The 24,078-nt window shown below is 33.7% G+C and overlaps 1 protein-coding gene across 1 annotated transcript in view; it reads right to left on the bottom strand.

Annotated features, from left to right (window-relative positions):
* LOC115209421 (CCN family member 1-like) overlaps positions 1 to 24,078 on the bottom strand; it is a 384,650-nt gene that overhangs the window by 80,656 nt on the left and 279,916 nt on the right. Inside the window, exon 4 of the mRNA XM_029777835.2 lies at positions 12,959 to 12,991. Coding sequence (XP_029633695.1) covers positions 12,959 to 12,991 — 33 coding nt within the window. The remainder of the gene's footprint in view (positions 1 to 12,958; positions 12,992 to 24,078) is intronic.

Below are 24,078 nucleotides of genomic sequence, written 5' to 3'. Positions count from 1 at the left end.
CCCGTTCAGGGAGTATTGTTGTAATCTCAACATCGAAACAGGGTTACGCTCCACCATTATTAGTCCTTGGGCTCATTACAGACTTAAAGCCAATTGTTTTCTAGATTTCACTGAGATTTCACTGAAAGACGTTTTCCTTCTTGATTCACGTTTCTGGCGATGTTTGCCATAAGTGGATTAAAATAATTGTCAATTCGCTCTTAATTCCATGTATCGACTGAGCAGAGATTACTATACTCATTGTTCTCCTGCCTAGGCTTAACGTTTTATATTTAGATAGCAAGATTGTTGTATAATAGGTATATTATTAACAACAGAGTGTATATATATATATATATATATATATATATATATATATATAGTTAATCCAAACATGAAAGCACAAAAAGAAAAGCACAACAACGCGAGGACGTGGAACAAGTATGGTGTTATTGGACGCTCCGGAAAGGAAAGAAAGAGGATTTAACGATTCGAGGGAAGCTCTTCGTCAGAAGCATAGGAAAAGGAAGATCCAAGGAAGGTAAGACGGAGGAAAAAAATTGCCAACGATACACGTGGTCACATTTTGATATATATATATATATATATGTGTGTGTGTGTGTGTGTGTGTGTATGTGTGTGTGTGTGTATGTGTGTGTGTATAAACAGATTTTAGTGTATTAACTTTTCAGAGACAAAGATAAGAAGAATTGAGTTGTTAAGAGAGGGTCATGTGAGGGGTACAATTACCGAGATTTGATGAAAATAAGGGCGATAAATTGCCAATGTACACAAATGACGTTACAATATACTGTAAGGCGTAACTACCCTGCAAACTCAGTAAGAGTAGTGAGTTCAATTATCAGACGAAGCCATCTAATTTTCCATTCTTCACTAAAACGCCAAGCAAGAGCATGAGTATCGAAGTATTACCAGTATAATTGCTATATAAGAAGTAAACCACTTTGCTTATTAAGAAAAAATAGCTACCATAGAATATAACTTTTGCACCCCAAAAATCTTTTATCTGATTGTATATATATATGCTTATTTCTTCTATTCGGTATAGTATTCTGCATTCTAAGTGCGACGAAAGACTTATAAATATTAGTATGCAAAAATAGAAATGTATTACATTGAAATGTTATTTATGATAGCCAGAATACATTTCAGTTAGATGCGAACTAAAGAAATTTGGCCTGAGGGCGATTTTGGAGAAGTGATGTATACAATTAATACCAATTAACAACGTTGTTTACTGGGAATTTTTGCTGTCCAATTTCTTTACAAAATTGTGAATCAGTAACGTTTCAATACAAGGGAAAGAATTTTAATATGGTTGTCACCTGAGGGTTCTTTCATTGTATCAGCTGTGCAGAAAACCAACGCAAAATTGAGATTTCATGTTTTCCCAAATACAGGCAATTACACAGTCTCAAAATGCAACATACACACAGATGCATACATCGGCAAACATATGCAATGAAGCTAACAAAATACATACAAAAAGAAATGGAAGAATTGACATAAGATGCATATATTTACCCATACATGCGTTAACCATACAACCATACGCACGAAATTAGTTATGCACATATACATATGTATACAAACATATATATATATATATATACATGCCTCTGTATACATTTATGTGTGTATATATATGTGCGTTTGTATATATATATATATATATATATATATAAACATATATATAAATATATATGTATATATATATATGTGTATATTTATCTGGCTTTCTATCTATTTCTATATCTATATATCTATCTATCTCTATCTATTGTACAAAGCACACATGCACACACACAACGCACGCACTCAGAAGACACACACAAACACGCACACACAAATGTCTGTGCGTTTTATTTTTTTCTTTGTAAGCGTCCTCATTTACGTGTGGACAAGGATTATAAAGACGTTTCTATACTGAATAAGTTATACATCTTGTTACAAACTGTAACTTCGCAAATCTTTATTCCGAATATTACTCTTGCATTCTTGGCCGATTATGATAAAAGAAACGTAAAAGCTGTATGTAATTTTGAATTAGGAAAGATGGATGACAATCTTGAGCAATTTTAATTGCACAACAAGGATGAAAAATGTTTGGTTGGTTGTATATGCAATCACAAGGCGAGGAATGAAAGGCTGGAAGACATCAAATTCGAGGAGAAATAGTATTATACATACATGTATATATGTAAACAAGAGAGACAGAGACAGGCAGAAACAAGGAAAATGCCCTTTGTATTTGAATACTATGCAAATATTCTTTCAAAAAACTTTTCGTTTAATTTTTCCAATATTTAATTGTTTTCCATACTTACAGTTGTTAAAGTCTCAATGACCGAAACCAGTACTGAATTTTTTTTAATAAAATTATTTTAGCATTCTCTACCTTGATTTTTTCCATATATATATAGAAGCGTGCGATGGATAAGTTGCCACCATTTATACTTTTAATTTCGCGCATGAGCATTGGTTGTTTTTGAATTTGTTGACTACACAGTATAGGAGGATCAGTTGAGCATAGTCTGTGAGAAAAACATCGCCATCCTACCACAAATTTGGAAACGACAAACATTTCAGAGTGTGTGGAGTGATTGCTCATGATGGCGACTTTGTGCCTCCATTCATCTTCCAATAGGACCTCGGACTCAACGTGGAGGACTAAATCAAGTGCCTGGAGGAGGTAGTGCTGCTCTGGATTAAGAGGGCGGCTGCTGGAAGAACCTATGTCTTGCAACAGCACTCTGTACCATTTCACACAAGCAGGAGAACCTAGCTATTGCTGTTAGACAATTTCTGCAACCACATCACCCCTAACATCTGACCATCTAACACCCAAACTGTAACTCCCTTGCTTATTATGTGTGAGACATAGTTGAACGAGAGACCAATAAAACACTCAGTAACACAAAAGATTAACTGAAGACAATGATTATGGCAGCTTTCAGAAGAGTTGCAGCTGATTTCGAAGTCGTCCGGAGGCAGTGGTTGATTCTAATGGCAATTTTATTGAATAAATTTACTTTTTAGTATTTCAAAGTATTAAAAAAAAAATTTAGCAATTATATCTGTAAAATTGAGATGTCAGTGTCATTTTTATTTTTGCGTAGTTTAGAAAATTTATTTATTGTACCTTCTACCTATCTATCTATCTATCTATCTATCTATCTATCTACATACATACATACATACATACATACATACATACATACATACATACATACATACATACATGCATGCTGGAGCACTGCCTTTGGTCGAACTAATCGACAGCAGGCTTCTTTGTAAGCCTAGTACTTATTTTATCGCTCTCTTTTCTTGAACTGCTAGGTTACGAGGACCTAAAGACACCAACATCGGTTGTGAAGCGAAGGTGGCGCGAAAAACGCAGACACGAAAATACATACCTATATACATATATATAAATACGATATGCTTCTTTCAGTTTCCGTCTACCAATTCAATCACAAGGCTTTGGTCTGCCAGAGGCTATAGTAGTAGACACTAGCCAAAGGTTCCACGCAGTGAGACTGAAACTGGAGCCACATGGTGGCGGTGCAATCTTTTGCAAATGAATACATTAAAAGAAACCTACTAAACACATTTGTTGGAAGAATTAGGGGAAAAACTCCGCAATTTTAGAGATCTATATAAGACGAACATTGTGGATGCACGACAGGTTAAATTCTTTCTGAGCAGAAAGAAGAGCATCTCGAAATAATTAAAAGTGTTTTCAACATTTCTTCCAAAACTCTATCGCCTCTTTCGTCTGACATAACGCATACAAACTTCGACAGAGCTAAATTATTTCATTAACAATTCAGGTGCTGGCAACGTATTTCAATTAATTTTAGTGAAATGCAATAGAGGCTTTAAATATTAGTCACAAAGTAAGGTGGATTTCAACGTTTTGTCTTTTCAGTGAAAATTGGCAACGCTGTTAAATGTGAAGAAAGCGGTAACATTACAAGCTTATCCATATATATATATATATATATATATATATATATAAATGGGTAACGAAGATATACAGGTGTTACTTCATTACGGCCGTTTGAAGTGACTCATTTAACTGATTGAGGAAAACATTAGATCATTTGAAAGAAACGATTCTCGTCAGATGACCGCATAGATTGATATCACAAAGGATACAACCACTGCTATAACGTATTCACATCTGTAATGGAACTCAAAATATTTACTTTGTTACTGTTGTCATGTCTTTTGCATAATAAGTCGCTTGAAACGGCCGCAATGAATTGACACTTGTACTTCTTCGTTACACATTTAAATTTTATCCACCTACTTTTGAATCTCCATTCCGGAAATACTACAGAAAGTACCTTTACATAAAGTATATGTCTGAAATACCAAGAGTATATAAAGTATATGTCTGAAATACTTATCTGCGTTGCGCTGTCTGAACACACATCTGGAATATCAAGTAGATTACTCCTACACAGAGTTTTGATATTCAATATTCCATTAATATTGTTTCGATGTGTGGATTATACCAACATACCAACCTAACAATCTGCCTCAATTTAAGTACCTAATTCAATGGAATCTTACTCACTTATATATATATATATATACATATGTGTGTGTGTGTGTGTGTGTGTGTGTGTGTGTGTGTGTGTGTGTGTGTGTGTGTGTGTGCGTGTGTGTGTTTACCTCTCCTTAACACCGTGTTTCAACAAAAAGCAGGGTTAGAAAATAATAACAGGCTTAACGATATAAAAAATTACTGGGGTCGTTACATTTGACTAAAATTCTTCAAAGTAGTGCCCTAGCACGACCACAATCTGATGACTGAAACAAGCAATAAGTATATATATATATAAGTAAATAAATAAGTAAATGAATAAAAAATAAAATTAAAATAATATGCAAAATCGGAAAGATCTAAATTACTCCGTCTAGTCTGATCAAATAAGAGGTATTTGCACTTTGAATAAATTAATGGCTAGTGCAATATACAACGGTGTGTGGGATAATTTAAAGTAGGCGATAGACTTCAACTCATATCTATATTTAATAAACAGTCATCTTCGCTGTGAAAATTACAGGAATGGCTCATATTGCAAGCAGCGCTCTCTATATCAGAGACAAAAGAAATAAATGAACTAATTTTAAGCATCCTTCAGTCTACATGCGAAACCACTTATTTATTTGCTCTCCATGTACAGGAAGGAAGGTTAGAATTATTTCCGATGTATACAACAGCTTTAGTTCAATTTTCCATCTAAACTGTATCAGAATGTAAAGGCTAGTGACTTGAATGAATTACATAATTAATTTCCGTACTTATGATAAATTGAGAAATATCAAAATCTTACTCATGCGACTTGTTTGTGAACACAAAAATAGGAGATATACCATCGGTTTTAATTTCAGCTGTAAGATAAAGGGATGTTACCGAGTAGCGTTGCACAGTGCCTTAAGGCCTGAATGGAAGCTGAACCTTCTGAGTTTTTTCACATGGCTTAGAAAAACTGAAGGGCCGCTGTAATATGTGAGAGAATCTGAGAGGATAAAATCATAATTAACTGATCCTCCTGTATTTTCATTTACCGAAAGCCAAGACCATTTCAGCACCCTTTCGTAGATGCTATATAGGCAAATACGTAAGAACAAAATTGCTTTGTTTAATTTGCGTAAGAGTGAAAGTACAGTTACGTACTAATAGCTTCCAGCACAGCGATCACAAATATAATTTAAAATCGATTGCTCTATTAATGAATGTATGGTGTAGGTACAGGAGGTGGTCAGACTCTGCTAAGGAGTAGACAACCAACATATATATAAATATGTATATATATCTTAAACATACATATATATATATATATATATATATATATATATATATATATACATACATACATATATGTGTTAAATAATATGCCTAGTTCATAGTATATACATGCTTGCACGTGATTCATTTCGTCAAAATATTGGTGATACTTACTTTTAAGAATTAAAGCCTAGCGGCAGTATTAGTGATTTGCTCTTCAGTTCACAACATTCATCAGGAATAAACATGCATATCTACCAGATTAGTACTACTATTTATTCAATTATTAGCAAAAGCAAAAACAAACGTATAATAAAACAAATTACGCAAGAAATTTCTGTCTAGATATAAACTGCATAGAAATATCACGTGATGTTGACATATTCATAAAAGTACAATATTTCAAAAATTTCTTAAAGATCTAAAAACATCTACAAGTTAAGGAATATAGAGGCTCAAGGAGGAATCAGGTTAATGTTTTTTATTAAATATATTTAAATCATTTTATTTACGTGCTACAATATTTTGCAGCATTTAACTGAATATAGAATTAAAAAATTTACACAGTAAATTTAGAGACAATTAGTTACATTTCTGATATTTCAGAGTTATGCACCATGAACTGTATATGAGGGAAATGATAAATACTACCACCAAATATTAAAAAGAAAATTCTAACGTATTTCATAACAATATAAAAGGACACATTCAATGCAACAATGAAAATAGACTCTATCAAATTATGCGCAAGACAAATAAATGGAGTTTCTAAAATAAAAACGTCAAAATCAAATTAAGAAAGTTTTATCACATCCCTTAGTTAATACATACAGGAAATGTCATTACTTGTGATTCTTATAGATATTGCATATGTCGCATTGTGCATAAGTTTATACAACGAATGTTAGTTCCAACCACAAAGTAATGGTAGCAATCGCGTAGTACATATGCAATCATCGCGTAAAATACGGCTGTTGTTTAAATAAACAAATATCTAAATAAACAAATACTTCTGAACCAACTGTTATCTTTATGTAAACATACCAGAAAAACACTAAATATTACAGCACAGCTTTACAGTTTTATTCAAATGAAAATTTTTCCGCACTTATAGCCTGAGAAACATGATTAATTTATAAATTACAATGCTTTATTGAAAACTAGACTTATAATAGAATTTCAACTGCAGTAGTTAAGTATTAGGTAAGTAATAATTTACAGAATTAGTGAGAAGGTATTCGTCAGTAAATAAAATTTCAAAAAATTAAAATACTTGTAAAATATGACGTATACCAAACTTATTCAAATATGTATTAAACTAAATATGAATTAAAACAGAGTAGTATTAGATTGATACGTATTCATTAAATTACAGGGATATACATATATATATATACATAGAGATATCTATACATACAGAGATATCCATGCATACATACATGTACATGTATGAACACATACATATGCCCAAACACACTTACATACTACCACAGATATTTGTATATGTACACATGTACATCGTCGTAATCTACGAATAAATTCAATAAAATTTGATTAGATTATATCAAATTAAATTATTCGTACTCACGTCTGACTAAAGAGTGTGAATTAGCTAAGAATTCTAAACCAACTTGACGCAAATTTTGAGTATTTTGAATATATGAAAACGATAACAAGTTTATTATAAATACTAATTTTATAAATGATAAAGAAAGCACAGAAATAAAATTAGAACAGGAATTAGACGAGGCGAAATTTAATCTGTATACGACAGATGCAAAGTTATATAAATATGCATATACACGTAGACATCCTCTATCATACATATATGTGCGTACATGTGTGTATGCTTCAGTATTTAGATACATATGAATATAGATATTGGCAAGGAGATTGATGAAGGTAGAAAAAAGAGAGAGACACACATGTTATCTAATACTGTAACATGATTAAGAAGCAATAATTCACCTAAAATTAATACAGCATGAAATTGTAGGTAATATTTTGATGCAATGAAAAAAAAAACAAGCAAAAACCAGTGTATACATATAAGCAATTGTAGAAATTCAAACACATCCACTATAATACAGGTTCCATGCGCACGCATGTACCATACACATGTATATATTGCTGTATAATTACATATTTACACACATTGATTGTTTTCTACAAAAAGTAATTCTCCAAATATAACTATATGCATAAGCACAAATTGATAGCTGTGTAAATATTTAAGTAAAAACTACAAACTATATAATATAAGAGCAATAGAAATGTGTATGAAAAGATTGACCCAAGATAGGTATTCGTCCATGTTGAAATGTAAAATCAAGAGCAATGTTAAATGGTGTAGAAAAAAGGTGAAATCATGAATCGTGATACATTGATATATGATATACGATGAAGTATGCAAACTGAATTATAATAATTCTAAGTCAATATCTGTGTGATTATGCAGAAGGGTACGAGAGTAATTTGAGTGGATGAGAAATGTACAAGACCGATGAATAAAATTCAGCTTTAGCTTAAATATCTAGTGTTGTCCAACACGTCACGCTCATTTTACATTTATGATATCAGTGCACGCGACTATGGTACAATCAACAGTTATCTATCTATCTATCTATCTATCTATCTATCTATCTATCTATCTATCTATCTATCTATCTATATATATATATATCTATCTATCTATATAAATAAATACAAAGAAATACATAAACGCATAGACACAGACATATAACATATATGTCTGTGTGTGTGTGTGTCAGTGTGTGTGTATAGTAGAACCACTGTTTTCGAAGAACTCTGTTCAAGAATAAATCTTGTTTAATATACATCTATATTTATATCTCTCTATATATAAAGAACGGTTTATAGTACTTATTCTATCGGAACTTTTTACTGAACCGTTAGATTACGGGTACGAAAACACACCAAGTCGTATAGGAGTGTTTTGTAGTTCGCTTGAAGCATTGTGTATTGTTTGTAAAGAACAAAAGTTTTAAATAATACAACAATGCACTATAATACAAACAATGGGCTATATACCTGTTGTAATTTAGTCAAAGCGACACCATCTACGAATATCTGAAGAAGGAATTCTATTCTGAAATATCCTATGAGACTATGGATGACTAAATTACAACAGGTATATAACCCATTGTTTGTATTATAGTGCATTGTTGTACTATTCAAAACTTTTTATTCTTTACAAATATATATATATATATGCACTATTTTCTATCGTCATAAAGATTATGCGTAGTTTACTACTCATCAAGCAACTCGGTACACGATTCTGTCTCAGAAGTAAATTAACTCACATCAAAATTCAATAACTTACTTGCTGAATAATATAATTCCGTCTTGATAATATATCTCTCATCGGCAATTTTCCAATTCTAGTTAATTCTCTTATGCACAATAATTCTTTATATTTTTATTACTTTCTAATCTGAAGTCACATATGTATGTGATAGGTGGTATTTATCGTGGGTCTCATAGCAGAGCAGTACGCCATAACTTAACTTGAGATTTGCCATAACATAACTTGAGATAAATAACAGTAATACACTTTACTTAGTGGAGATATTTACCCATGATAATGTATCTGTTGCAATATTAAACGGAACTATATATTGCAGATCGGGTTTGCCTAACGACGATTATAGTGGCATGGACAGATTAGCGTAGAATTACGTGTGATATGAAATTGAATTTAAGTTTCATTCATGCAGTTATTGTTGAATTTATGATTTTCTTTTTGTATTGGTTTTGTATTTCTTTTTGTGTTAGTTTTGTATTTTGAAAGCAACCGAATGCTTTTAGTAATCTTGTTATGTAGCAACTATTAGGCAGATAGCGCTTACTTAATTTATGAAAGAGTAGTTGTTTTATCACAATAACATTTCAGTTAAATTTAGAATTTGTTATGGCTCATGGTCAGTTATCTCTGAAAGGAGCTATGGCGGAGGCTCCGTACAGCCGTAATTATCTCGCATTTAAGACGATATATTGCGACTTATCGTTGCGACTTTTGTGAAATTAGGTTGCTGTTTCTAACAGATAAAGTTCCCATATTAAATGACTTTAGTTGGCTTGTAACAGTTGTAGACTTAAGAGCGAAATTGTTTCGAGACATTACTTTCTTTAAATGAACACAGTCAGTAGGTTCATTACACATTCCATTGAATACTAAGTAGGTCTTTGGATTTGCATAATCAATGTCCCTAAGAAGCAAATTATTTTTGATTCTTCACGTTATTAGAATTAAAAAGTTATGAAGTGAATGAGGATGTCTCCACGATTAAAAGATATTGCCCGTCTGAGGCAATCGACGTTTAAAATAACTTTTCACTCAGTTGATTAACTCTGTAATTAAAATTAAAAAAAGGACTAAATTGATTCTCTTATCGATTAATTAATTTTTCCCTGTCGATATTACAGTGAAGTTAGAGAGACCTTGAAGTATATCCTTTTAGAACAGACACACACGCGCGCGCGCAGGGTGCATGTGATATATAGAGAAAATATAGTGAAAAAGACCGAGAGAAAGAGAGAGAGTGTGAGAGAGGTAGATGGCATGGCTCTTCATTTTTCCGAATCATATTTTCATACATAAACATTGTTTCTATGTGGAAACTGTCTTTTGATGAAATTTCTATGTGTCTAAGCATGTATTTGTGTGTGTATATGTGTTTGTGTGTGTGCGTGTGTGTGCGTGAGCGAGTGAGAATGTGTGTTTGTGTGTGTGCCTGTGTGTGTGCGTGTGAAAGTATGTATTTAAATGGACAGTAGATAGTTTGTCATCATCCTTTTGATTTCCCTTCCTAACTTCTCAGACGAAATATAAGTGAATCAATTTCTCTCTGACTGAGACACACACACATCGTTTATACTCTGTTACATAGACTAAATCGTCTTCAAATACAATGTCAATAATAATATATTTTTATTGCAATGAAGTGAAGTGAATTGAAGTCAATGTAATCTTACTGTTATTCTAGAACAAGCTCGTGAGCTCGTGTTTAGTCGAATATATTTAATCAAAATGACAGAGCAATAAAGCTTTCATAGCTAAAGAGCACGACATCATTTGTGTTTTAAGACACAGTATTGTGACAGGCGTAAGTTTCTGAGCTACGAAAAAGTAGGACATGCTTAACATTGCTGAAAAGTAGTATGTTAGAAAATACGCCTGCCATAAGAAATGATCAGGATAGGAAGTTACGGTCATGAAACAGGAACTGAATTCTGCTGAAATACAAATATACTGATGGCACATTATTAACAAAATGTCTCTAAATTCTACGCTACTGCATTATACTATGTCACGCTACCACCTACTGTAATACAATGCCACTGAAATATATCAAGTGTTACAACTCAACACACACATACACAATGTAGGCACACACACACACTCACATATATGCATGTATACATGCAAAGAGTGTTTATGTATGCAACGTTTTACTTGAAATCTTATAAAATATATCTGATTCTCAAAGTTTCCTGCTGCTATTAGCAATTCTTCAGACACTTTACTGCATCTAGAAAAGTTAGAAAATGTCAAATAGCTTCGATTTTCTTGCGGTTTGCAAACTAGTATATATTTTGAGTGAGGGAAAATACTAAGAGTTAAGTTGTTTTATTATGCGTGACAAAAAGTGATAAGGTATTTCAATTTTTAGTTACGAGAAGAAAATTGCGATGAACAAAGTATAGAATTAAATACAAAGAATTATAACAAATAACATGAAATATAGGGTACGAATATAACTGTTGCAGATTTAGGTATAATATGGTGGATGGTAACGTAGTCGGAACTGCCGATTTGGCACTTGACAGTAGGTTTGTTTGATCCCAGTTTGAGGGAGGAAATCTAAAGTTAAACCCGGCGGTATTTGATATCAGCACATGAGGACATTGAAAATATAGTGTAAGAGATACTTTTGCGATGGTCTAACGACTCTGCCTGTTCACCACACTAAAGGAATGCAAATAATGAATAAAGGTAAAATAAATAAATAATGAAATATTGAAATCATGGAAGATAATATGGACTGAAAATAAATTGTGTTGTACTCGAAAATGCACACACGTATATACATCCTAATATGAATGCGCGTACATGGCAGCGAACAGGCAAAAACGTTAGCACGCCAGGGGAAATGCTTACGTTGACTTTGCCTGTTATCCTTTCGTGGTCGATAAATTAAGTACTAGCTGCGTACTGTCGAGTCTTATGCCAAGAGTAGAAAAGAATATGAATGCGCGTACACTGCTGACAGATATATAAAGCAAACAGATTGCTTATAATGAATTATAATCTCAGACGATGTGTATTCATTTCCACGTATATAGAATGTATTATAAATTATTAGTATACCCAGTAACTAACTAATCAACTTTTTTCATATTCCTCTTAAAATTTCATATTATAGAATTTAACAATAATTTTTATTGTTATAACTTCTTTTATTATTTTATAAGTATTGCTTCATTTTAAATGTTCATCCGTTTTTCCCAGATTTGTGTTCATTCCGTTACTAAGAAAATGAAACCATTTACTTATATCATAATTATTTGCCTCTTGTACAACATATTTCTGATTTCTGAATGTCTGTAGACTGAGCAAATTGTTTGGCAAAGAGCATAATTCCTAATTTTAGCAAGAAACCCAAAGTAACATGTATTTTACATAACATTATATATTTCATTATTATATATTGCATTCTAATTAAATAATTTTAGAACACTATACTTTTTCGCATAATCAATTAACTCGCTGCACACAAACACATATATATGTGCATATATATGTACATGTAAATACATACACACATGCAGATGCACAAACGTACGCATATATATATATATATATATATATATATATATAATATATATATATATATATATATATATACACACATATATATATATATATATACATATATACATTTATATATATATATATATATATATATATATACATATACACATATACATTTATATATATAACAATATACATTATATATATGGTATATATATATATATATATCACATATCGTAATATATATGAAATACGTATATAATAAAATACTACAGCACTATAAAAACATGAGCAGTACCAGTTGTCAATATTCCTACCTTCAATTGGTGCCACACGTAAGGATTCAACTCCTACGAAAGGAACAAACCAAACAGTTAATATGGAATTAGAAGAATATTGAATAAATTAGCTATCTGGAATCATAAAATAAGATCGTGTTGAAGTAAATATGCATTATGCAATTCTGTGTAATATCTTAAAATACTTCGTTACTTTGTGTTATTGAAGAATATAGAGCAGTAATTGTGGAAGATTTGGCTTCTATCTTAAGCATACCGTTCTACCTGATATTTTCTCGCTCTCTGGCTCGAGTGATCTTTCCTTATTAACATATTTTCATTCTACTTTGTCACAGGTTTTGATAATTGTTATAAAAATATCTACAAGCAATCGCTTAATATATTTAAAACTTCAAAATATTTTTCAGAAGGATATAGCCCTTATGCAAATCTTCAAAGTTAGTTAAAAGTAATTAATTATCTGTAAAAGGATTAAGTAAGCCAATTATTGAATCAACTTGAAAAGTGTGGGTATCCAATGTGTAAGTATAACTTTCCTTTCATCAAATGCACTGGATTCAAAAACTTTAAAATGTACATAAGATTAAATTTGAAGGTTTTCGAAACACAGGCAAGAGATTATAAGCTTGAATAGAGGCTAAAAGTTATAATAGCGGAACCAGAATCTCATTAGCTCTTATTTTATAGGAAGGGCTAAAACGATATCGGAAATGGTAGAATTTTAACTTATGATGAAAAGTGCCGAAATTCAGGATTGCAGGGGGCTTTGTTTAATCTGGTCTTTTAACGATAATGCCAATCGTAGCATGATTATGACATTCATTTCTTTGATAATTAGGAACACTCTACATATTTTATGGAAGAACACAGTCGGTTATGTAGATTTTAGAGCTTTATTGTATCAGTCTAGAAATTATGCAAAGCTGAATTATTTCAGTAGAATTCTTATACTTACATAAGAATATTTTCTGTCACCTTTCTGTTTTTATTGCATAAGTGCTTTAAAAAAACGGTTACTTAATCCTCTTTTGACAGTTTTTCGCATAAATAAATTTCTTATCGTTTTTCATATTTCTATTGAACAACTGCAAATCGACACTAGGAAAAACATAGACAGAAAGAGATCTTCAGAGGTTCGCTGTTCTGGGAAACACGGCTTGAATATATTATGCTAGACAGTAGATGGGAAAGCGGTGGAGAGAAGTTAGGGAATTGGAATGACATGACTAGTGGTTGTACAAGGACAGAAAACTCTCTACTATCACTCTGAAGGCTAGTGTTCGGAGCGGGATAAATTACATGAGAATTAGTTGGTTGTGCTTTTCTTGATGCAATCAAGGATGTCTATGATTACATGAACAACATTCTAGATCATTGGGCAGTATGCCATTTTTGATCTGATATGAGCCCTGTGGTAGGAACTACTAAGAGCTGCCATGTCTTTCGGACTCTAAAGTAAGTTTCTAACGATAGGAATATATGCTTGCAAAAACAAAGATAGAAAGAAAGCATGTACAATTAAAATACTAGGTGTATTTTTGTTTATGAGATTGGTTTCTATGTTGGATGTGCTAGCGACATACCTAAAATGATTTCATCTACATCCTTAACAGTGAATGATGGGTCAGGATAGAAGCACAGGCACTATCAGGGATAGGTAACTTAGAAGTAGCGGACCACAGTCTTTCAGTTAAATTTAAATGCCAAATGAGAGGTGGTGCGTAGTTTGAAACTGCGTTGTGGGTAATCAGGATAAGGTAGATTTCGAAATATGCAGTATATGCAAAAATGCTGTTGTACATTCTAAACTATTTGAATTAACGATGTAAATATGGAAATTAAAAAACACATGCAACAGAGTTGTTCGAAGAAATCCAAGTTACCCAATTCATTAAGTATTAAGAGAAACTGATTTCAAGAAACAAAATGTTGGGAACGTTAGCGATAGGTTTCAATTTTAGTAATAGTAGTCCAATACGACATAGTAATCCAATACGAAGGAGTGCTCTATACAACTTAAATCCAGAAGATCCTATACTCCTCATGAAATAATTTCATCTCTCTCTCTCTCTCTCTCTCTCTCTCTGTCTCTCTCTGGAAGGCGACAGAAATCCGATGGTATAATAATAAGCAATAGAATATTACCAAGTGGCAGTACATTCTTACAACTTTAATCTAAATCAAGTGTTCAGAGATTCCAGTAAACGAATACTATTAATATGCTCACTCTATAGACAGCACACTATTCAGAAAGTCGTACAGAAAATGCTACTCAGAATGTGATGTATAGAACAGAACATAAACACTTGGGCCGGATACTTTAAATCAAAGAAATACCTTTTCAAATGCGATGTGCAACCAAGGGCAAGAAGAAATAAAATAAACATTAACCTTTACTTCATTCTCACAACAGACTTTGATTTTGAGAGCGAAATAGAAATATAGAACAAATATAAAAGCGATACGGAAAACACATGTAAATACTTTAAACATCAAGATAAGTTATACATAAAACATGAAAAAGAGAAATGAAAGCTGTAAAGTAAACAAAGCATTCGATAAAGATCACTGGAAGAAGCTAAAATAAAACTAACTGCAACATTAACATGATCTTCCATGTAGTATTCAGCGAAAAGTAACGAACAAAGCAGAAATAGTTGTAGATCCCATTCGGGATCAATGTAACCACATTCACTACCTGGAGGCCTTCGTCATCCAGGGTTGTTCATATATTTCCAAAAATGTGTGAAGGCCTAGGCTTGTGTTTTTTTTTAACAATTGTTCATGAATATCAGTCGCTTTTCTTCTCGTCAACGAAGTTATCTAAGAAATTGGCATCTAATAGGCCGTAACTAGTATAACAACGCATCCAGTCCGAGACTCTAATAGTTCCGCTAATCTTACACTCTGAGAAAGTATCGTTAACTTTGGCATGATTTGAATTTGAAAGCAGAGCGTAGTGTCGGTACAAATATAATGAAGTCACTATAGTCAGAATCATTTAAGTGATAACTTACAAGTAACTGAAATGTTTTATGAAATCTTTGAGCTCATACTCCTACCACAGCCTGGTCTAGCAAACAAACTACACGAAGAGGCACACATGTGCAGCTGAGTATCTCTAGTGAAAATTGTTTATTATTATGACATTATTTTAGAAACTTGGGAGCCAAATTACTTAGAGAAAGATAGGAATGACAGAAAAAATGTCTGATATCAAAACTGAACTCTAACCGCTGTAATGATTAGACTAATTCGGCACATACCCTACTATAAAATTAAGAGCATCGTTAATATCACTGCCTTTATCGCCCGATCTTCCTCTACTTTCTCCCTTTTTGTACAGTATATAGAGATTGTAATATAGTCTCTATATTACAAATAATTACTTGTCGTACTTGTGGAGTTGATAGTCGTGACATTTAGCTGTGATGAAAGAAAGCAATAACATCAAATATTATTACTCTGTATCATCACTAATTTCTTTTACAACCATCATCACCTTCTCGAAGCTTACCTACCTAACTACCTACCTACCTACCTACCTATCCATTATCATGTATCACATAGAGCTCCTCTAGTAGACCCGGCTATCATACGACAAAGTAATCCAATACGGAGGAGTGTTCTATACAGCTAAATCCAGGAGATCCTATACACCTCATGAAATAATTTCGTGGATATATTTCTCTTTCTCTCTCTCTCTCTATATATATATATATATATTCTCTCCCTTTCTCTCTCTCTTTCTCTGAGACAGTTATTCTCTAAACAGAGAATACACTATGAATTGCTCAAGAAATTTGACGTTGAGCAGGTAGAGGAGTGAATGTAATTAGGCAGGTCCATATACAAAAACATATTAAATACATTTAATACAAAAAATGTACATACGTTTACATATAAGGAGTCCGACTTACACAGAAAGGAAGGATGTGAATAAGAGTTTTATGAGTCCAACAGCTATTTCTGTGGGCTTGCTGGCCCAATATATATATACATATATATGTGTATGTATTTATGTATATATGAGAGGTTTTAGTATCCAGAAGACCCAAGGTGGCAGGTAAGACTATGTAAATGCTAGGAAGGACCGTTGTTAGGCTATCGGTGCAATAATGATATCAGTGAGCAGTTTAATACGGGTCCCGTGTGAGCGTGTATATGTTATATAAATTGATATAAGAAGGCAGTGTGATATTTCTTGGACATTTATAAAAAGAAAGGTAGTCTTACAGCTGTTTCAGTGATATAAAAGATTTCCCACCATCAGATACGATATGAGAGAGTTACAATAGATGAAAATAGAAGAGTTCATTACATAAGATATTTTGGAAAAGGAATGATACAGAAAATATAAAGGGAAATATAAGAATAAAAATAAGTTGGATGTTAAAGTTGCTGTTCCATTATCCAAGGAATAATAATAATAATAATAATAATAATAATAATAATAATAATAATAATTATTATTATTATTATTATTATTATTGTTATTATTATTATCATTATTATTGTTTTGTTATTGTAAAAACTACAAAACTTTGTGAAATACGACTGCCTGTGATTTTCTGACCGAAATAAGATATTTTATCTTATATGGCAGAAACTACATGACGCTAAATTAACTACGTTCCATGTCCATACAATCAACAATTTGAATTAGCATACGCACTTAAAAAACGACAGAAGGAAACAGAGGTGAGATAATTGACTTTACAGTTTATATAAAACCAGTGTCTTACGAATATGAAAATTACCCTAGACTACCGCTAGAATGTGTCCAGTAGTATATCGTTAATTTATTTTTCTTAAGCGCAGACATAAAGAAAAATTCTCGCTGCTGGTATCCATACGGTCCTTGTAAGTTCTTAAGTTTTTTTAAGATACAGATTTTAACGAACCGTGTGGAACATTTTTATGTCTCATTAATGTAAGGTTTCATCTTAGAGAGGCTCTTTTATTTGCTGTAGTAGCTGACTTTCTCGTCCTTAAGACTCCATACTAATGTCTAGATGGCTGCTACATGCCTCTTCTCGGGTTACTCTTTTACTTGTTTCAGTCATTTGACTGCGGCCATGCTGGAGCAACGCCTTCAGTCGAGCAAATCGACCCCGGGACTTATTCTTTGTAAGCCCAGTACTTATTCTATCGTTCTCTTTTGCAGAAGACACTTGCCCAAGAAGCCACGCAGTGGGACTGAATCCGCAACCATGTGGTTGGTTAGCAAGCTACTTACCATACAGCCACTCCTGCGCCGTTGTCTAAAGTTTCAAAGCTGCTTGTTGTATATGGTTTGAAATTTTCCTTCCACATGTCCAATATAACGCTTCACCTCAGTGCGGCCGTTGCCATAGATTCCTGTGCTTCATTAAAAGCGGAGGATATATGGCGTGCCTGCTCTAGCGGATTTTAGATTTATCTCCGCATGTCCACGCATGTCTGAGTCATTAGTTGTTATTCACATATGCATTTACACATTATGCGGGCTTCCTGAACATGTTATCCTAACTGACCGAGAGCTATATATATATATACATATACATACATATACATACATACATACATACATACATACATACATACATACATACATACATACATATATATATATGTATATACATACACACACAATTACTTCTGTCACTGCCAGAAGAGCTAGAGTAACACCTGCAGCTCCTTCCGTTCCTGCACGGGACAAAGCATCTCTGATGTGCACATCACCTCACACACACACACATAAATACACACACACACACACACCACACACACACACACACACACACGTACAAGTACACACAGCACACACACTAAAATATATTCCGTGAGCAAAGAGTGAGATATTGTTATACATCGCTGGTAAGAATGTGCTTTGCATTGTTTTAGACTTCGAATGATTCAATCCTATTGGGTTGGCAAGTAAACCAACATTACCCGTTATCGGAAGGCTACTCCGTCGCAGGGCTACATTGAACTGGAGCAATGTGTAATGAAGTGGTTTGCTCAAGCGCACAACGCGAGGCGGATCTGGTGTTGAAATTGCGAGGTCACTATCGTGAGATTAACACGCCTAACCACTAAGACACACTTACACACACACACACACACACACACACACACACACACACACACACACACACATACATATATATACATATATGTATACACATACACTTATAGATATGTACATGTATGTGCATATTGGTGTGTATACTTTTTAAAATCGGCATAAAAACACACCATTACAGCAAGCGTAAATTCTTCCCACGATTCAGTTAATTTTGTTTCTGAGACAAGAATGTTAACATGTAAGTTTAAATAAAACATACTTTTGTTAGACAAATGTGCAAAAGCTATTTTGCAATACTGAACTCATTGTTACTTTATTTCAAAACGGAATACAATGCAATAACACCAAATGTGTAACAAATCAAAACATTCTTTAAACATACTCAATGGGAGAATAACTAATCTCAAACTTCCATTAGTCATTTTCGTTCCAATCAATGATATGTGTATCTTAAGAGGTCATGGTTAGGTTTTAACGCAAACACAAATAATCACTTTCTTTTCCAGTTCCCTGTAATAACTTTAAAGGGACAGGCAGGATTTCAATGCTTGAAATCTTAGATTATTCAGGATTGCGTGTTAGCAAAATTACATCTGCGTGCAAAGCTAGAAATAGTACATTTCAAAAGTCATTATTTTCACAGTGGTTCCTAGCGGAGATAATGAATTTTATCACTCCAGGCCAAAAGTGAATCGAGAGGATATATATGTGTATATGTGTGTGTGTGCGTGTGTGTATATATATGTGTGTGTGTTTGTATGTGTGCGTGTGTATACGTAAGATAGGTATTCTCTGTTTTTACCGTAGTTTTCTTTGTTATTTTGTTTTAGCATGCTACACGAAGGTTCACATTTTAAAATTTGCAACGTTGCTGTTTGCCGATTTGTTAGTACAGAGCAGGCTACTTTTTATAATCGGAAATAATGTTATGAAATGGTGATTACTATGAAAATTAGTGGGTTTCCAATTCTTTAAATGTTTAATGTAATCATTTGGTTGTTATTGAAAATCCTATTTTGAAAGTAAACACAAGCTGCGTGTATGTTTATATACTCACCTGTATATATACATGTGTGTGTATGTATTTATCTCTGTAATACTGCTGGTGTCATTCAATTCGTTGGCTTTCCTTTGGATGCATACTAGAGGGTGACATGGCTGTATGCATCCTCAATGCTCGGCATCTTCTTCACCTTCATACTGAAGCATACCTTGGGCAGAGGCACAGGAAAACGTTATTGAGAAGCGGGCTGCATGTGACATAGTTCGCCATCATTTGGACCGGATTACTGAGCCAATTCAAAGTAATTTTTGTCACACTTTCTATTAAAAAAATATATTAAAAAAAGGGCGCCGTTTACCCATGATAATTTTAGAACGTCACCAGATTTTATCTTTTGTTAAAGATCAATCTGGAGAGTCCTCAGCGAGTCTTTGGCGTCGACTAATACTAAAGTACATGATATAGTCATCAGATACGTGCCGTTCCTTAACGCAAGGTCACTGGCTACACAACCCCTCATGGACTTTTTCACAAGAACCTGTCAAACTTTCAGCATGACAATCAATGCGAAGAAGACAGAATTGCAAGGTCAAGGTGCTCAGTATTCCCTTATCACGACCTTCAAAATCAGCCAGTCGGCTGTACTCCACGAGTTTACATGCTTCGGCTCCACCATTTCGGAGAGCTCTTTACATCCACTGCCATGTAAGACGAGCAGTATCTGCAGAAGATAGATTGACAACAAGAGACTGGAAGGACAGAAAACTAGCGATGCACACGGTGGTTGTGATCTAAACAGATTGCATCCTAAGCAAACTTTTATACGGTGGTGAGAAGATTATCGTCTACTCTAAACGAGGATGGAATCTCAGGGCTTCTAGTTATCAAGTTGCCTGATTCCACTGCAATGATGGGAAGGTCTCAAGATACACTGTGTAAGGCATACTGGCCGTCAAAAAGAAACACATTGACAACCGTATCTTCATTGCAAGAATGTTTGTGTGTGTGTGAGAGAGGGAGATAAGAGAGAGAAAGAGAGAGGGAGAAAGAGGGAGACATTGACAGTGACCCCCACCTGTTGGGGAGTGGAACTAAGCAAGGTAACTTTGAAAAGATAATTAGAAAAGTGGAAAATCGCTGGTAAAACATAGCCGGGAGAAGGCGAGAAGATGTATCATCGAATGCAGCCACTGTAGGCGGAGCTCTCACCCAGATTTGAGATTTTACAGGTACGGATGGTGGTGTTATGCCAACACGATCAAAGCAAGATATTCCAGGTGCAAATACATGACCTTGAGGAACTGACACACACGCACACAAACACATAAACAGGCACACATACACACACACACACAAACAGGCACACATACACACACATGTAAATGCAGTAAGGACTAACGAGTTTGATCTGGCCTCGTGTGTTATACAGTTATGATAATAAAGCCAAACTAAGATTTGGTAAACAAAAACTGAACGAAATCGTCGTATATAGACGCAGGAGTGGCTGTGGAATAACTAGCTTGCTTACCAACCACATGGTATCGACTGTGTGGCACTTTGGGCAAGTGTCTTCTACTATAGCCTCGGGCCCGTCAAAGACTTGTGATTAGATATGGTAGACGGAAACTGCAAGAAGGTTGTCGCGTATATATATATATATTATATATATATATATATATATATATATATACATATATGTATATATGCATGTACATATACATTTATATATATATATATATATATATATATATATACATACACATATATATATTCACACACACACACATATATATTCACACACACACACACACATATATATTCACACACACACACACATATTCACACACACACACACATATTCACACACATACACACACACATATATATATATATATATATATATATATATATATATACATAAATACATGCATGGGTCGTCTAAGAGACCATAAATCAGGGAAAGGTACACTCGTAGTTCTGTCAGTAGAATGGGCATATTATCCGGAATGTATAGTATTAAGTATCCACCACGGTTAAACTTACCGAATTCCCTACTATATCGGCTAACTCTGATGTGCATAAAGCTATATGATCGGTTTGTTACTCAGAATTCCATTGTATTCATTAAGCGAGACTGATTGGTAAGACCAGCTATGATAGATATTTGATACTATACATTTCGGGTGATATATATATATATATATACACATACATAGACGGATATCTGTATGCCGAATGTGATGCACCATAAATTCTTAATTTATTGACATCATCTCTGCACTTAGATGTGAGATTATCACACACTGCAATAAAAATAAATGCCAAACGAGGAGATGCCGTCTCAAATATCAATATATCTCTAATGTTGGCACATTATGTAACAACATTATGTAACATCAGAGACATAATGTCTGGATATAGGAGAACTGTCATGGACGCGTGTTTCTGCCCCAATAGGTGTCATTAGTATGACTGTTGTCCAACATTATCTCTAGTATACCAGGGACTTAGACATAGCTCATTGTGGCCAATGTCATGTATACATATACACATATGTGCACATATAATACATACACACGTACACATTCATTGCAGCTTATGCAGCACAGATTGAAAAAAACTGATGACTTATCTCAATCGACTTTTGAATCTAATCAGAGATGTCTACACCAACTGACCAATCACATAGTAAAAAGTAACTATTGCGTTTATATGTTCAAGTTATCCAGTAGTTACAGACAACTGGAACAACTAATTTGCTTAGCGTAGATAGTGATAAAGAAAGAGGATGACAGATGAATAGAAAGATAAATAGATGGAAAGAGAGTGTATGGAAACAGAAATTCGAAACGAAACAGAGACAGGCAGATAGTCAGACAGAAGGCAGACAGATATATATATATTTATATATTTATAAAGAGAGAGAGAGAAAGAGAGAGAGGGGGGAGAGAGATAAACAGATAGATAGATAGATAGATAGATAGATAGATAGATAGATAGATAGATAGATAGATAGATAGATAGATAGATAGATAGATAGATAGATAGATAGATGGATGGGTAAACAGACAAGCCGAGACAGAGTTTGTAAGCAGACCAGACGTCATTTTGCTGTTCTCGCCAAATCACTGGATCAAGCTAGGAGGATTCTTTGAAGTTTCTTTCATTCAACTTACTGAATGATTTCAAGATTCTGTTCTCCATTTGAGAGTTTATGAAGCTTGAGTCATTCTAATATTTTCAGCAATTACATATTACATATTATATAACTGAAATAGTTTTCATTGTAAAACGCAGGCATGTACTCCTCACTTGCTTAACCATCCACACATAGAACCTCCCACGCACACACACACACATACTCAAGGGCACGCACGTAAACACATAGTAGTTCTCACAGCGTCTTGGTACAAATCACTGCCTAATGTTCCAAATGTATTTTCACATAGACAATAATTTAAAGACTACTTGAGACTCTCCACATTTGATGCTGATTCAGAAACAAAGGCTGTTGTTTTTCCCTTTCAGGTTCACAACACTTTCAGAATCATCTCAGGAATATCTATAAGTATACAATTGCTCTACATTCTACGCACAACAATAAAACAGACTCCCAGAATCTATCGCACATATCTATGTCCTTCCTTCAAACGGGAAGGAAGAGCTATTTTTTATCATACTTGTGACTATGGCGAAAGAATGTATCTGGTGGACGCGCCTGAAAGGATTAGAGACAAACACTTTCCACTTTGGTCAATCTCTCATCAACTTCTTCAAGTATCACTTGAAGAAGAAAGTGAGAGTAGAGAGGCAAGTTTTGTCTAGCGAATGTTTTAAAAAAAGATGGGTGAATATAGCAAGGATGGCACGTATGAATGACGAAGCCACCTTGAGCATGATCCTATGAACGGTAAAAATTTAATACAGAGAGTTACTTATTTGTAAAAAAAATTATGTAACATGTGATTTCATTGACCGAGGTTACCGTGGTCTTTTCCGTTTGGCTTTTCTTTCCACGGGTAAACCTCACCTGTCTTCCCCTTTACACTTTATATTGAGATTTCT

Source organism: Octopus sinensis, linkage group LG3 (genome assembly GCF_006345805.1).
Source record: "Octopus sinensis linkage group LG3, ASM634580v1, whole genome shotgun sequence".
Lineage (NCBI taxonomy): Eukaryota > Metazoa > Mollusca > Cephalopoda > Octopoda > Octopodidae > Octopus > Octopus sinensis.
Note: the sequence above shows the minus strand (reverse complement) of the source record. Positions and strands in the feature narration are given on the sequence as shown.